The 17992-nt window shown below is 38.5% G+C and overlaps 1 protein-coding gene and 1 long non-coding RNA gene across 3 annotated transcripts in view; one reads left to right on the top strand and one right to left on the bottom strand.

Annotated features, from left to right (window-relative positions):
- LOC144092044 (cysteine-rich secretory protein LCCL domain-containing 1-like) overlaps positions 1-14155 on the top strand; it is a 15952-nt gene extending 1797 nt beyond the window's left edge. For both annotated transcript variants that reach the window (XM_077624807.1, XM_077624808.1), the window contains exons 3-14: positions 6889-7007; positions 8149-8281; positions 8376-8491; positions 9541-9641; positions 9731-9889; positions 10843-10903; positions 11153-11219; positions 11312-11442; positions 12161-12204; positions 12282-12505; positions 12570-12703; positions 13333-14155. In XM_077624807.1, coding sequence (XP_077480933.1) covers positions 6889-7007; positions 8149-8281; positions 8376-8491; positions 9541-9641; positions 9731-9889; positions 10843-10903; positions 11153-11219; positions 11312-11442; positions 12161-12204; positions 12282-12505; positions 12570-12703; positions 13333-13384 — 1341 coding nt within the window. In that variant the 3' untranslated portion in view covers positions 13385-14155. The remainder of the gene's footprint in view (positions 1-6888; positions 7008-8148; positions 8282-8375; positions 8492-9540; positions 9642-9730; positions 9890-10842; positions 10904-11152; positions 11220-11311; positions 11443-12160; positions 12205-12281; positions 12506-12569; positions 12704-13332) is intronic.
- Positions 1-17992, bottom strand: part of LOC144092051 (uncharacterized) — a 90850-nt gene that overhangs the window by 16925 nt on the left and 55933 nt on the right. The gene's annotated exons all lie outside the window — the stretch shown is intronic.

Here is a 17992-nt window from a genome sequence, read left to right as displayed (position 1 = left end):
AGTCACCCAGTAATACACAACATTGTTACATTTATGGATACAGTACGTAACTCCCATCTAGTCAATTTTTGTTGGAGTCCCAAATTATTTCGACTCAAGTAGTGCTTTGGCAAAAATTTAGCGCATTTAGTGGCAATCAATCTTTTCATTGCTAGAAAAGACAAATGCACACACAGCACAGTTTGGTAAATATTAACTTGATGTAAATACTTAAGAGCGAGAATGCAAACATCTATTACAGGGATTTAAAAAAATGTTTTGGAGCAAATAGATTAGGAAACTCAGAATGAATAAGTATATGTAGCACTTGGCTTCACTTTGACTATGGTGGGAGAAGATAGACTGTTATATTTACCGTGTCTAAAAAATGTTGGCAGTAGACCTCATTCGACTAAATAAACTAAGGCATCACTTGCCTATATAACATGCCAATCATGGTTACTGAAGTTTTTCAGCAAAAACATGACAAACATTGCAAAAAGTCTTCCTGTTTTGCAAATCATCTTATAAATAAATACCATAGTAAATACTACGCTTGAACTGACTAGGAGGTCTTTCAATGGAGCCCACCGCTGACTCAGCAGCCCCTCCTTGTCTCGCAACTGACGCGCCCACTTAGTGATCTTCCGCAGCTGGACATCCCGTGAGAACACATTTTCTCTCGCCCTCCTGTGACCGCTTCATCCACATACATATACATTTCTCACTCCTGAAGCATATTTTTGTTTGCCAGTGATTATTTTTCACGTTGGAATTGGAGAAAAAAAAAACTCGGAAATGGACTGCCCCTATTGCATGGCAAACATCACACAGGCCACATTTGGGGAAAATTACAATTAGCTTGCCTTGTGAATGTAACCTAAGTGACCTCAAGCTCAACTTGAGAAGTGTACTAGTGGGACACATAGCCCAGTAATAGCCACAGACAGGAGCAGCTGGCACTTTTTACAACTAAGCACCTTTACGCACTTTACATATTTGACTTTCACTGTCTTTCCCAGCAAAAGAATCCATTATTTTGCCAATAAATGTATAATTACTAATGCTTTGAGACATTGTATGTTTGACTATAGCCTTAGCCATAGATCAAGGGTGTCAGACTCGGGTTGGTTCGCGGGCCGCATTAACGTCAACTCAATTTCATGTGGGCCGGGCCATTTTAGATATAATATTTAGATTTTTTTTAATAAATGGATTAAAAGAACTGGATTAAAAGCCCTGGATATTCAGTTTTTTATAGATCTAAAAATGTTTATTTTAGCTTTTTTTATATATATTTTTAGATTTTACCAAATGATTTTTGAACTAAAAACACAGAAAAAAATGATTAAAAAATTACAATTATTGATTTAAAAGGGGGAAAACCTGGAAATTTAATATACATCTATACTCTTCATTTTAATTTGATCCAAAAACAGAAAGTCGACACTCATGATTTACTTTGCCGGGCCACACAAAATGATGCGGCGGGCCAGATTTGGCCCCCGGGCCGCCACTTTGACACCTGTGCTTTAGACTAGTACTTTAGGAACTGGATTAAAAGCCCTAAATATTCAATTTTTTAATGGATTATTTTTTCCTAGTAAGAGAAAATCATTTATTTAATAATTGGTTTTCATTCAAAGGAAACCATTTTTTATTATGATCCATATTAAATTGGAAAACAGAAAATATTGGTATATATTTTTAGATTGTACAAAATGATTTTTGAACTAAAAACACAAAGAAAAAATGGTTTAAAAAATTGCAAATATTGATTTAAAAGGGGGAAACTCAGGAAATATAATATACATCTATAATCTTCATTTGAATTTGATCCTAAAACAGAAGTCGGCACTCATGATTTACTTTCCCGGGCCACACAAAATGATGCGTCCGGCCAGATTTGGCCCCCGGGCCGCCACTTTGACACCTGTGCCATAGATTCTGTGTGCACCCGCGTCTGCTCGTTCACAGCCGGCAATATCACTTTTCACCAAGCAATTAGAATCAAGAACGCGGCACCTTGGCTTGTTTTACCAGCTGTCTCATTCCTGCCGAACACACACACACCCACCGCACACCTCCTCCAAAGTCAAGTGTTCCATGTTCAGCCATCTGGAACGCTCGCAAACATCCTACATAAGTAGCTGTTGCCTCACTGCCATTGTGAACGGCCACCAATGACCATTTAGAAAGAAATGACTTTTTTTTTTAGTTTTAAATGTTTCACTAATGGAGCTACGAAACAAAAGCCTGTATTCTTCCACGGTGAAAGCAAATAAACAGTTCCTGCTGGGGGCAATTGCTGGACTATGTAATTGTATGATTGAGAGTTTGGGTTTTAGGACTGTGTGTGTGTACGTGAATGAATTTGGGCTTTGGCAGACCTCTAGTTGAAGCACACTTGTGGAGAATTGCTGAGCCAGCAGCCAGCAGAGCATGTCTACTTTCTACTGTCTCCTGTTACAATTGGCTGTTTTCTCTTTCTCTTTTCTTTTTTTTTCTTTTTTTAACATTCAGGGGCATTCAGGGGTGAATTATAGGGAGGCATGCAACAAAGAATAGGGAAACAGAAAGAAGTCTAAAGATGATATACAAAGATTTGAAAATGGAAAGGTGAGAGGGTTTCAAAGAACCAAAATGCTGATGAGAAGGTTTGAATAATCAAGTGAGGTGAGGATGAAGTGAAAAGACAAAAACAGACGGAGGTAAATCCCTGGAACAAAGTAGCCTTAATTTGAGGTATGCTAGTATATTAAACTCTGATACATTAGAGATGTTTGGTTGGTACTTAAATCAGTACTTCAGTGTCAACATAGTTTTAAAAGAATTCTTCCAACAATGAACAATAGTATTTTGAAAACCTTTCGATTAATGGACTTAAAGTATTGTTTCGCGGTTCCAAAAAAACACAAAAATGAAAAAGAGAAATACATTTCATTCTATTTGGTGCCAATTATGACACAAAAGAACAAAGGACGGATGGTCGTTGATTAGTTAACAAAAAATTGATTTCATTTGTGTAACTGCTCAATCACATTTGGGTCAGTTAATGCTGCTCCCGGTCTTTGTTTGTACATCAATTCAAAGTAACAGTTGTTTATGTGGGAAAATATAAAATGGCACGTCACGTAAAGTCACACTAGCTAATGTTTTCTATTTGCCATATGGGCAAGAGATGTTTTCCATACTACTGAATACTAGCATTTTACTTACTTAGCATAGTGACAGACTAATGAATGAAGCCAAAACCATTCATTAATTTTCCAAACTGCTTATCCTCACAAGGGTCATGGGGGGTGCTGGAGCCTCTCCCAGCCATTGATGGTCACCAGGCAGGGGACACCCTGAATTGGTTGCCAGCCAAGGCACAATGAGACGGACAACCATACACACTCACACTCATACCTAGGGGCAATTTAGAGTGGTCAACCAGCCTGGCATGCTTGTTTTTGGGATGGAAACCAGAGGGCCCGTAGAAAACCCACACAAGCCTGAGGAAAACATGCAAACTCCACAGAGTGAGGACCCACCCCAGAACTGTGAGACCGAAGCAATAACCAATCGTCCACCTGACCCTTGTGAGAATAAGCAGTTCAGAAAATGTATGAATAATTCACACATTTCAAGCCCATTTTCTTCATGTACGTACCTAACATTTATTATGCCTGTCTAAAGTGCGTAAAGACTCCTGTATTTTGTATTGAATGTTAAAAATCCATCCAATCCATATATCCAGTATATTATGGTAATTTATGACCATACTTTGTTAGAATTGAAAGTGATTCAGCGTGTTTCCCGACTTCCCTTTTCAGTCCGTGTTTATGGAGCGTTGTCACATCTCATAAAAGCTCACAGCACCACTTTACGAGAAAACAAAGTTCTGAAGAAACTCTGACAGATGCATGCACGCAGTTCCAAATGTCCTTCATACGCATACAGGTGACCTTCGGCTGTGTTATCGTCCGGTTGGGTTTTAAAACAGAAACTGGCTGACCCTATGAGGCAATTACCTCTGAGACCCAAAGATAACATCAATTCAAATCCCCACATCTCCTCCTCCATCGTTACCCGCTCTCTCTACTAGGCCATCTCTTTCATCCCCATGGCTTCGTTCCCATTCTGTCATTACACAACACTGAAGGTGGGGAGAAAGAAAATCACTTGGATAACCAAGAGTTCACAATGCTTAGTAGTTCCAAAAACCTTAGATAGGAAAAAGCCTTTGTGACGCTTTAAAAATAATTTCCCACAGCAAGAGCATTGCCATTCTTTTTGAGACAGCTTATTACTAAGCTGGCAGACCAGATAGATTGTTCCATATATATGCTACAAATATATCACACATCAATCTGGGCTGAATCGACTTCAGAGTCTTTTCATAGGGGGAATCTTAAAAAAAAAAAAAAAATATGTATATATATATATATATATACATACATACATATATGTATGCATATATAGATATGTATGTATGAATATATAATATATACACATACATACATATAATATATATATATATATATAAATACACAGATATATACATATATACACAGATATATACCTATATACACATATATATATACATATATACACATATATATATACACATATATATACATATATACACATATATATATACACATATATATACATATATATATATATACACATATATATATATATATATATACATACATATACATACATATACATACATATACATATATACATATATATATATATATACACACACACAGGCTACAATTGGAGGATGACTTTTCTCGTCACTCTTGAAAACATAATTTCCCATCTAAAGAGCTTTTAGTGACATTCTTTGCTCCTCTTTTAATGAGAAAATCATGTGTATTGCAGACAAAACTCGTGAAACTGACCTATCTACAAAAACACTTTGCATTCCGTCATATTCTTCGACCAGATAGTAGCTTCCTGGTCACATTTGCAGCTCTCGCCTCTTTCTCCTGATTGGCTTAGTCATCAGATGGCCACAAAGTGGTTAGACACAAGGTTGGCAAGACAGAAATGTATGACGAATCAATGACGCAGGACCGTCGTGCTTGCAAAGCAAGGTTATTACAAAAAAACGATGACAATTTCCTCTCAACAATCTGGAACATATGAACTGTTTTTTCCCCCACAGACTAGCCTTTTTCCCCAGAAAGCCTTTCAAAGAATCCTCAAAAACCAGGTTGATCTCAAATCTAAAATGTTGCATCAAATGACAATTCTGGTAGACCAAATAATTTTCAGGTTTGAAATCCACAGCAGAGCTGCATCCGACTCTACCTCACCTGATCAATTAAAAACTCCAATTAACAAATAAATCCACTCTAAAATCACCAATGGCAGCTCAAAATCTAAGTGATTATACTCGTTATTGGCAGGGGAAGAGTCAAAGGCCGGCAGATTGTTCCTTAGTTAACACCCACAGTTCAATATTTGAAAAGCTTCACGCAGATTGTTTCCTCTGGCTCAACAAACTGGCCGATTCTCCATAAGAAGATACAAAATGACTGTCAATTTAAAATCCACAATGAGGACTGCCAATGCACACACATAACATGCATCTTTTAAAATATGGCTAGAACTTACATATGAAAAGAATATGGATTTCTTCAAAACCTATAAAGATTCAAGTAAATGTCACTTCATTTCTTGTATTCCCGTTCTATTCCACACTTTTCCCACATGTACAAATGTTTATGGAACAGGAAAGCCAAATGTGCAAAGGAAATAAACCCATACCCAATGGAATGTTGGGTGAAAGTTGCTACAAATGAAGTGTTACGCGAAATTAACAAGTATGTGTATGCATGCCGCGGAGACTAAGAGGGAGTGGCAAAGAAGAAATGGAAACAATACTAATGGTTTGTTGTGAATTAAGTGAATTTGTGTTTTTTATTTTATTTTAACTAGCACAGAGAACTACAATGTGACACTAAGTGGATGACAGAAAATGGAAGAGAAGGAGGAGGTGTTACAAGTATTGTCATTTTTAAATTTAGAGAATTCCAGTCCAGTCATGCACATGGATTTTGGGAAGAATCTTGCTTTAATTTGTATCCTTAAATATGTGAAATGTGGGAAATGCATGCACTTGCACAAAACCCAATGTAAAAACTAAATAGACTGTTTTAGAAACTCTTCAGAGATTGAAGGTGAGAGTGAAGGTGTACCATTAAAAACCAGCATTTGTTGTCCTTCAGAAAAATATTGTACATCTGGTGTGAATGTAACATTTTGTATGGTCGAGTATAGGTCAGCATTGAGGAAGGACACTTTTAGCATTCCCAGAAAAACCGCAGAGTTAAGTTTTCAATTTTCAGAGTCAAATCTCTACCACACACATGGTAGGTATTACTTAAATGATTCTTTTTACAAACATAAATATATATTTTAAGGAAAGACAAGTTAGGCGAGTAGTAAGTAGTAAGTCTGCTAATGTGACAGTGTTTAGTTGGTTCACGTTTATGTCTGAAGATAGTTCACGCCAATATTACACGGTTATTTAGACACAATTCCGAATCATTTGCTCGACTTTTTTTTATCTGAACAATTATAAATATTGTCCAGAGAGTGGACATGAATAATTGAATATCATGCAACTCCAGTGGACTGCAACAATATTTGACGAGGATGATTAAAAGAACATACCAAGACTGGAAAGAAAGGGCTGGTTGAATGAACACTCTAAATTGCCCCTAGGTGTGAGTGTGAGAATGTATGGTTGTTGGTCTCTTTGTGCCCTGCGATTGGCTGACTGCCAATTCAGGGTGTTAGTAGTGGGCAGGGATAGGTTCCAGTAACCCCCACGACCCTTGTGAGGATAAGCGAAAATGAATGAATGAATAAAACTAACTTACTGGACAAAATTTCTTTGTTCAGGAATGGGACACGGAGTTGGAGCGCACAGCAGAGGAGTGGGCCGAGACCTGCCTGTGGGAACACGGTCCTGCTGGTTTACTGCCACAGATTGGACAGAATCTGGGAGCTCACTGGGGAAGGTAAATGGAGTATAGAATTTCTTCAAGATACAGTCAATGCCAAAGATTCAGTTAAATGCAGATACATTATAACAAACCATAAAGATATGAACGTGTCATCAGATAAATGATGCTACTTTAAAATAAAAAAAACATAGTGAAAGCCAAGTTTTAATTGGAAAGGGTATTTTTTGGGGTGTATTTTCACATACTTGTGGACGAATTGTCCATATTTTTGCAAATGATCATCAAATCTCCTAGAAAAGGTTAACGTATAGCAATGCAGCCATTAATGTTGCCCACTTAATGCACCTACATTATGTATAGCATTAACTCATACACTTGGCTTCTGTTACATATATTTAGATCTTGGTGGTCCGGCTCAGGTTGCATTGGGTAATTGCTTAATGTAAAAATGATGAATAATTTGGAACTTGTCATTGATTTGGAGTCACTGTTTTCTCAAAATACCTTTGAATTTGTGCATCTTCATTAGTCCTCTAAATTTTAATTAATGTTATGCAAGATGGGGATATATATCATTTAACATGCACTCAGGGTGAATAAAATAAGGCAAAATGAGACTAGTACTGATGTGTTTTCCAGCTTCCCCAAAATGAAGTGTGATTGATTTATTTTCTTTAAGTGCTTGTTTGTCTTTCACCTCCACTTCCAATTCCGTCACCTTGAACTTAATCTTGCATTTGCAGTGCTCTGTCAAATGTTCCATGCTCCGAGTTCCACAGCAGCAAAAAAAACCTCGTTTAGATATGACTGTCTCCCCTAATTCCGAACCAATTGCCGACAGCAAGAGTAATTTGTCAAAGAGAGTGCACAAGCAACTTTAGATCTTATTAAATCAGGCCCTTGGTGTCAAATCTGCTTATGTAAATTCCACTTTTCAAAGTCAATGTTATAAACAGTGCAGATAGCAACTTAAAACTGCTTGCCCCACTTTGGCGCTTGCAATGCCTATGGGACTAATAGCCAACAAGACAGACACGTGCGAAGGATATTGATACGATGTGGGTGTTTGCATTTCTTTTCATTCAATATAAAAGACAATTAGGTGCGGAAAGAAGTACCAACTGTCAGAGCTGCTAGTGAATATGACAGTTCATGTTGTGGTAGAATATGAACTACTTCCTCTCATCTTCTGCAGGTATCGTCCCCCCACCTCCCATGTTCAAGCCTGGTATGATGAAGTGAAAGACTATTCTTTTCCTTATCCCCAAGAGTGTAACCCCTACTGCCCATTCCGATGCTCTGGCCCTGTTTGCACGCATTACACCCAGGTGCAGCTACCACATCTGGACCGAAACCATGTATTCAGGATATTGAAGTCTTCATGATTATTAAAGACAGATTTTTAATGCTCTGTCTTTGCAGCTGGTGTGGGCCACCAGTAGCCGGATTGGCTGTGCAATCAACTTGTGCTACAACATGAATGTGTGGGGACAAATTTGGGCCAAGGCTGTATATCTTGTGTGCAACTATTCACCAAAGTAAGTTAATATGTTGTGATAGGTTATTGTTGTTGTGTTGTTGTTTTTGCTAGCAGCCACAACAAATTCTACCTTTGAAATTCAATTTAGGATTATCTTTTTTTTTCTTCCAATTACTAGAATAAACAAGTGTCCATCCTGAGCGGTACCGGGACGTTTGGTTGACCGGACGTTTGGTCGACCGGACGTTTGGTCGACCGGACGTTTGGTCAAACGGACGTTTGGTAGAACGGACGTTTGGTCTCCGGGTTGTTACTGTTGAAACCAGCTCTCAAAATTATAATCATGAGAGAGAGTGAGTTTAATATCTAAATATCTAATATCAAAATATCAACAGTAAACTCTGTCATAATTTGACAGCAAGCGAACCCGGCGACCAAACGTCCATTCTACCAAACGTCTGTTCTACCAAACGTCCGTTCTACTAAACGTCCGGTCGACCAAACGTCTGGGGACCAAACGTCTTTCGACGAAACGTCCGGGGACTAAACGTCTTTCGACGAAACGTCCGGTCACGCAAAAATAATTAGGAAATGATGAAGTAATGATGACCACAATATTGATGAGGTGTCAAGTTCCCTTTAAGAACAAAATAAAATGAAAAGAAGACAACAACAGTAACACTTCATCTGACTGACTGCAAAACCAGCTAAATGTTGTTGGACTTTCTTCAATCAAGAGTTAGGCATTGTGATTGATGCAGTTCAAAACCCCAGTCACAGCAACCCTTGTAGAATAAGATTAAGATAAGGTTCCATGCTGACATCGATTCAGGTAGACAGAAGCTTGGGTATCATGTAGTTCTGTATATGAATATGTATAAAATAGATACTTGTTACTTCTCATCTAAAGTTCCCCTTGAGGGTTCGTAATCAGAATAATTCATTAAATGCCTGCCTTTGAATAATTTCATCATTTAATCTGAGTTTTATTGACTTTGTATAGGTAGAATGTCTTATTTACTCGAGCACAAGATTCTGATGTCATTATCTACAGCGGCTGTGGTCTGTCAGTGTTCAAATTGATTTTTGATTATGTTACCTAAACAGAGGGAACTGGTGGGGCCATGCACCTTACAAACACGGAGCCTCTTGTTCCGCATGCCCTCCCAGCTATGGAGGTAGCTGCAAAGACAACCTCTGTTATAAAGGTACGTGTCCGTTTTGCAAAATCAGTCCGTGCTAAGCAGAAAACGGTTTGCTTGGAGTGTTTTTATGCTTTACACCAACCCTCCTCCAGAGGAAACAGAAGAAAACAACTTTATCGAACGACAGCCCCCCCGTACAACGCAGAAGGTCCGGCCACGGATTTCAAAGCCTGAGACTCCCAGTTTTCCAGCAACCAAGCCCCATACAGACGAACTGCCAAAAAATGAAGTGGTCAATGTACAACAGATGTGTAAGCTTCCATTTGATCGTTTATTCTGGGTCTTGTTTCATTTTTTTTTCAAAAAAAGGCTACGGGAGGTGGTCGTAGTGGTAGAGTATCGTTATGAAATCAGGTCAAAACCAAAGAAACTGAATGGTCGCTTGATTAATGCTGAGTGAGCAAAAATAATGAACAAGAACAAATTGGGCCTTCACTGGTATTGTTATTCTTATAATCAATCTTAAATAACTCTGATGTTCTGGAGCCTTTATCTGTCATATGTCCTACTCACTAACTGTGGTATTAATGTGGGCTGGGAGGAGCACAAGTATTTTGGCTGGCTTTTTCCAAGTGTTTGGTTTTGGCGAGCCCAAAGGGGGTAAGAGAGAATTGCTGTGGTTTTCAGATGGCTTCCTCTCAACAGCCCAAATGAGACCTGGGACTGTAAGGCCAGCACTGCTGTCCAACCTCTTTCCGCTTTTTATTTTTGTTTCTGTTCTTTTATTTCTTTTTACAAAGTAGTTTACCTGATGATTTTGTTGAAAAAAAACCTTTAGCATACGAGATTTTCATCAAAACAATTGCCATAAAGGGCGCCAATTCAAGACAGTAGTAGGCCAAGAAAAAAGTCCTTTAGGGGCAAAACTGAAACAGATTTAGGAATATAATTGGTCAACGTATTGTTATTTTAGAATTGTTTTTACACATTAGTACGACAGCAATGGAAAAATTAGCAGCGTTGTTAGGGGTTTAGCAAACGCTTGGTTAACTGAAAGCGTATTAGAAGCTACAATGACAGATGTGAGTTGCTACCACTGCTGTAAATATATTGTGGTTGGTTGGGGACTAGTAAGGACAAGCGGTAAAGACAAAATAAATAGATGGATGTATGAAGAAGATGAAGTCATCCACATCAAGATGTAGCATGTTGCATATTTGTTTTTGTAGCCAGATTGACAAGCACATTTGTACCGGTTTTGCAGCTCAGCTTGTGAGCTGTGACACCAAGCTTCGAGATCAGTGTAAAGGAACGACATGTAATAGGTAAGGATAAAACGGCACATTGGGACTAAGCCAACATAACTATTCATAATTTGAAAGAACGTGAATGCTGTCATTTTAGTCATTAATCACCTGTACTTGAGAAAATAAACATTACACTTTATTTGGATATGCAACAAATCCCATTAACAAAGCGATAAGATTGGAATGAAAACAATCTTTGCAGAATAAGCACAATGATGTAAAAGTACAGTACAGTTTTTTTTACCCTATGATTTTCTAAACCCACAGATATGAATGCCCTGCAGGGTGCTTAGATGCTTTGGGGAAAGTAGTTGGGACAGTTTACTATGAAATGGTGAGTACAAAGCTCGCATTATTTCTTGAAGTCTTTGATGAAGCTACAATCCAATATGCGCCTCTTGTTTGTGTGCCGTCCTTTTTCGGCAGCAATCCAGTGTGTGCCGTGCTGGTTTACATGCTGGTGTCATAGATAATGATGGAGGATGGATGGATGTAACGAGAGAGGGAAGAAAGGACTTCTTCATCAAGTCTAACAAGAATGGGGTCCAGTCACTGGGGTGAGAACGTAGATTCATCTCAAAGAAGAGGAAATGTACAAGAAAGTCACTTGTTTCAACTAAAGCCATACTTTAGTAGGGACTGGAAGTTACTATTTATTCTCACAGCTCTAATGACAAGCGGAATACGCAAGGGTACATCAAAGGCGCGACTTAACAAACGGCTGTGACAGGTCGTTAATGTTAGGCGTGAGGCTTTGAATAGAGCACGAGACAGTAGGCAGGAGAGAGATGTTCTGACTAGTGACTGAGGGTCATATTCTCCCCTTGGCACTCAATGCATATAAACTGGGCACATCCAAAGTTCTGAAATTCTCCCATTCACACCAATGAGACATCCATTGGGAGTCAACTAGCAAAGTGTTCACACCAACCCAAGAAACATAAGATATTGATCTGAGATGATACATATGTTAGGGCTGCATCATGGGGTTCTCTGGAGACGTGAATTTCATACAGACATTAGCAATGTCACAGTGTGAAACCATATCTTACAGATTCAGAAGCTAGATGGTTATTTGAGAAAAGAGAATGCAGTTTAGGTGAGATTTGAATGGGAATGCCTTCAATCATGGTTTCCTACATTCCATAACTGAGTGAAGCGGCACACTAAAGTCGACTGGTGGATCTGTGCTGCCTAAAAGTTTACCAGTTGCACTTCCATTATGCATATTGGAACAAAACTCTGTGATATAATGATGTTTTTCCCCCTGGACAGGAAATACCAGAGTGCTAATTCATTCACTGTTTCCAGAGTAGCAGGTATGACACTTACCAGCTCACATAATTTCTGAGTACAGTTTTGGTTGTTCCTATTTTTTTCTTGTACTATTTTTCAGTCAAGGCAATTACTTGTGAAACCACTGTTGCACAACTGTGTCCATACGTCCAACCCGCAAAGCATTGCCCAAGGTGCAGTAAAAGAAAAACGTTATATCAGCTCTTCCTTGTAAATGAGAAGTGCCCAAAATTTGCGTTATTTTTCAGGTTATACTGCCCAAGCAACTGTTTAGAAGAGAACCCAAACATATCCAGAGTTATCGGGACAAGAATATATTCTGATGTAGGTATTTGAAAGCACGTAAATTATAAAAGAACCAATTCAAGCGTACTGTTTGTTCCTGTAGAAATCCAGCATATGTCGTGCAGCAGTCCACGCTGGGGTCATTAGGAACAACCCGGGGGGTTACATCGACGTCATGCCGGTGGACAAACGAAAACTCTACATTGCATCCAAACAAAATGGCGTTATCTCAGAAAGGTACAGAGTACTACATTTAATGGTGAACTTGCCAAAACGTGTCGATCTTAAATTCAAGCAAAGTTGTGTATTGGGACATAAGATACCTTAGCAACTACATTATAAATATGGTAGCGGAATCAAAGTCATTAAAATTAATTAAAAAGGGTTGTTTGGAGGGTGAATGAAGTCATTAGCATATGAACTAGAAACAATTGGCTCACAAGTAAAATGGGCACTCATTCCTTTGTCTGCCTTGGTGAATTCAATTTTTTTAAGATACCTGCAAGTCATAACGTCTTAAGCTTCCCTCTTGTTTAGAATAATTCATTTCCCAAACAGTACATTGGAATGCATAAAAAAAAATCCTAAAGGTTTACACTTGGATGTATTTCTCGTTTTTCTTTTCATTTTGTATGTTTTTGTTTTGGTCTGACAGCTATCAGACATGCTGACACAGGAATTTGTGTTAGTGCAAATGATTTTTTTTCTTGGTTATTTTCTTCAGTCACTCCATTTGCTGAGCTGTCACCAATGTTGTAATGTAGAGATGACATAAAAATAAAATAAAAAAACCATAAGTGTATTCTACCTATGTGTATGTGTCCCTGTCAGTTACGTTGACTCATCTTTGTTTCTTTTATTCCTAGCCTGCAGAATCCTCCCGGCGGGAAGGCATTCCGTGTGTTCGCCGTGATATGAGTGACTCCCTCTTGCACACATCAAACAGAAAACACACCCTAGTTTGTGAAGAAGCGATAATCAGAGCCTGTCAGCAGATGAAACATTTCTTGCCTTTGCTACAGGTGAGGGTTAAAGGTGGTCTCCATGACATCGTCAACAAAAACCTGACACATACACGAGGAGAGGTTGTGTGAACACCCACCACAGAATTTGGCTTCCCCCCCTCAAAAACACATTGAAGCATAACTGGTTTGAGATTTTTTTTTTTGGTACATAACATTTGCTCTATCGCTGTAACTTTCTAAAAAATATATCTAGACATTATTTTTAATTAAAAAAAATCAAAATGGCACTCATACTTTTGCCTCTTCGGCGCATTTTTATTGGTGCTTTCATAAAGAGTTGTGGCATATTTTTAAATATATGGGGATGAAATGTATTTTTGTATTAAGTCATTTATGTATCAGTGTTGTAAATAAAGAATGCTGCTATCTTGTGATAGTTTGGATTTTTCCAGCACTTTTCCTGCTGGCAGGAAGTTATTCTATCTTTAGTGTTTCATTAAAATCACATACATGTTTGCTTTGTTTTGAATATTTGATCTTCATTCATCCAAAAATTTGTTTTGCTGTCATATCTGTAACACTGATTTTTTAACAGCTTTATACTGGGTATTATTCAAAGAAATACTGTGTGTACTTTTTATTTTACTTGTGTTTGTCATAGAGTATATTTTCCTACCTCAGGTTATTGGGAAGCTTTTTTTCAATAAAATATTAAATTTCTTCACTTCATGTTTTTTCTTCATTTTTAATTCAGCACCAGGTTGAATAATTATATTTTTTGGTTTCTTGTGGGCATTTAATGTGACTATTAAAACAATGCATACATACAAAGGTTACAAATATCTAATTAACTCATTCACTGTCAATGACAACAAGAGACATTAAATCAATTTGATCTGGGATGGCTGGCATTGAATGACCATGTTTTAGTGAGTTTCTTGGAGATAGATGCATGATCCATTTTGATCAGACCAATTTGTATCTATTGCCGTATATGTAGGTACAATCCTTTTCAAATTATTGAGGTCAATATAAAAACAGGACATTTTTATCCTAACTCTGGTTCATCTATCATTGTCAATTGAAGCCAATCAGTTAACATACTAAGTACAAGTATCGATTTGCCTTTTATTTATATAAAATATAGAACACCTGGTAAAAGGTCTCTAAAGTTCTTTGGGCATCGAACTAACAAAAACACTCAGTATATAAATAGTGAACCTGCAAAATTAAAATCAGATTTCATAAATGCGTGAATTTAGACAATTTAGGGGGTTTCTGTGACTGTCAAATTAGTTAATCTATGATTAACGACCCCTGGCATGGTGAGGTGTATATCACATTTTTATTTCGATTAATTTCGATGCCTGTCAAAAGCATCCGTGAAACCAGTCAGTGTAGTTTGGCAAACATTGGTCTAATACATTTATTTTTGTAAATTAACATGCAGTATGAGACAGCACTACAAACTATAATCACAAGTTTGAACAAAATGTAAGCTGAATTCAACCAATTACCATAAAGCTGGTAAGCAGTAAAGTAAATGTCTATCAACGCTCCTGAATATGTAATATAGATAAAAGTACACGAGTGTGACGATGCCAAGGCCGTACATTTTCTTCCTATATTGCTTGGTTTTCAATGATGGATAGTTGGTCGACTTTTAGACTCACATTCACCACTATGGACAATGAAGAAATTCTCTTACATACAACAGGAGGAAAAAACAACTTGAGACAAAAAGATCTGGGCAAATATTTGAACTTAAGTAGCATTTAGATTACGAACTCTTGGCAGCCTAACGCCTGAGACAATGTAAGTTTTGGACGTCGTCAAGCGCCTTGTTACAATGTCTCAGATAGCCTCAAATTATTATAAAGCTTAACCCGTGTTGAGAAATTGATATCTCTCAAACATGTGACATGGGTCATGAAGCTTTCAGAGGTGAAAATGTGCTCCAAGAGCTCATTGCCAATCTGTCCTTTCACATTAGCTCCAACTCACTGCGTACAGTAAGATGGAATATCCTCCGGGAGCCTCTGAAGTGGTCAGCTTGACTGGTTTTCACGACATGAAACCCCTAGTTTGACCCTATGCTTCAGCACCTTTTCTCTAAGTGTCCATATGGATTATTCATCAAACTGCAGGGAAATGAAGCTTAGAAATACCAGCTTCCCTTTCAAACTTCGTCAGTGGTGTTGTCATTCCTCGTTTGCTTCTCAGCAGCAATGGAGTGAAATGGCCAATCCAAATAGGCCTACACCACATTCAACTCTGACAGTGTTATGTTGACCAGAGGCCTGCGATTGTTTGTGACTACAACTGTCAATCTGTGTCATTCCTGGAGTGAAATCGCAAATGCTTAAACTTCACGGAACACACATTTGCTTTGTGTGCAGAGGTATTTTGATTGGTATCGCCACTTGCTGAAAATAACCCTTGCTAACAACCACAAATGACCAAAACAAACAATTGTGTCACTAAGGTAAGTAAGCACACATTTATTTTCTGTAATACGTTGTAATACTGCTTGAAACTGATATTTGATGCAGTTGGGATAAGGCTGTGTGAAGTGAACGCATAAGCCGTTTGTGCATACATTCACAAGATATCAGAGCAGTGTCAATCTTCCCACAAGAGTGTGGCAATAGATGGTGCGGAACCATCTGAAGAGCACAAGAACATGAGAAGGAGATTAAAAGGGAACGGGGAGGATGGAAAAGCCTCAATAAAATATCACTTTTTATTGTCCAATATAGCCTGCGGTTGGCTGGCCACCAATTCAGGGTATCACCTGCCAAATGCCATAGCTGGTTGGGATATTTCACTCTGATTTGTGAGGATTGGGAGTATATATAGTTATACCAGTGGTGTGCCGTCAGGGCATTCAAGGCCTTCTCTGCTGGCCTAAGAAATATTTGAATCACAGACTGATGTTAATTATATTTTGTCCATGAATACTTATTAAATAATTCCAAATTGTCTGTTAGCTTCCTTTCATTGCTTTTCCCTCTGGTTGCACTACTTCCAGATGTGTGTTTTCATATTGAAGCATTTAACCAATCACATTTCAGCCATTATTTGTTGCCAGGGTCAGAAATCTGCCTCAAGGCCTCCACACTCAGTTCTGCAGGCTCTGCTGCATTAAACAAGCGTCCATAAGACTGTTGCTTTAACCAATTAGATTTCGAGTTGGCAACACCACAATGCCTTCTCGCAGGCGTAGGGATACGTCATTGCCTTCTCGCAGGCGTAGGGATACGTCATCGCTTTCACCAACTATGATTGGCTAGTGATAAAGTGCATTAGCCAGAGCTACCAAACTGTATCTGGAGCAAGCTGCACAAGCAAATATATTGTTGTGTTGATTTAAAGCCATTTTTAAGATGGACTTTTCAAGAAAAAAAAGCTGGACGTCATTAAGAAAGATCGGACAACTCCAAAGCAAGCAAGCCAGTCACAACCGGGAACGAACATTTTCAGCACTAAATCGAATAAAAACGTATGCCAGAAATACGACAGGACAGGCTCGATTTTCAGCAATAGGTTCGATGGCGATAGAAAAGAAGGAAGAAAGAAAAGAGGATGGATATTGTGTACAGTTAAAAAGGATTTTTGGTGAGTAAAATATGGCTATATTCCTAAATAATATTTCAATTGTATGAGGTTATTATTGATTCTTTTTTATGTGTCGGAGCTGTAGCTGCAGTAGAGGTTTTATAGCCATAAAATAGTTTTTGCTGTAGGCGTCACTAGGAAATGCACGAACCGCCACTGAGTTATACCATAAGTGATTGGAAATGTAAATACTCTACTAACCTCAAATTTAATGCACAAATCAAATAAATATTTACAAATATTTTTCCTAGCGGACTTTTTACACGCTCCAGTGTAAGTTATTTTCAAGACGCTGCCATTCATTTGAAAAAGTGCCAACGACTGCATCTGTGGAGGCGCTTCCCCCTTTGACCCCAAAGTCATTCCTGCCTTTCTCAACTTTCTCGACACCCACAGCCTTTCTAGTAATTCCCCACTCCTTAAATCCATAAAACACACGCAAGCTGCGAGTCAAGAATCGCTGACTCACGCGGCACGCCTCGAATAATCGCAGTGCGTCTGGGCAAGGACGGAGACTTATTAGATTCAAAGTGACAGAACGACCGGCCCATTAGAAGTGGAGAAGACAGATGGGATGAAACACGAGCCTGCAGCTAGCATTAGGCGCGGACGGTGGCACCGCTGTTTTCAGAAGTGTGTCGCCTAAAATAAGGAAGGCCATTAATAACCTCCTCACCGTTGCTGTCTGGAACTCCACGCAAGACGTATGGCGGCGAACTGTGTAAAAGAGAGCTAAGCATCAAGACTTAGCACGTACTTTGGCATTTGTGCACACTGTATACTTGTTCAACGGTTGTATATTTGCCTTTAATTGGGTTGAATGAGTCTCTCTTCACATGCACATGTGTTTGTTTATATGCTCTGTCTGTGCCACGGTGGTTGGATGGGAATAAGATAGTTGCGATGCATTCAGGGAACACCTCTCTGAGAAGTTATGGTTGCC

The sequence above is a fragment of the Stigmatopora argus genome, chromosome 17 (genome assembly GCF_051989625.1).
Source record: "Stigmatopora argus isolate UIUO_Sarg chromosome 17, RoL_Sarg_1.0, whole genome shotgun sequence".
In the NCBI taxonomy this organism is placed as follows: Eukaryota; Metazoa; Chordata; class Actinopteri; order Syngnathiformes; family Syngnathidae; genus Stigmatopora; species Stigmatopora argus.
This window is presented reverse-complemented; position numbering and strand designations above follow the sequence as displayed.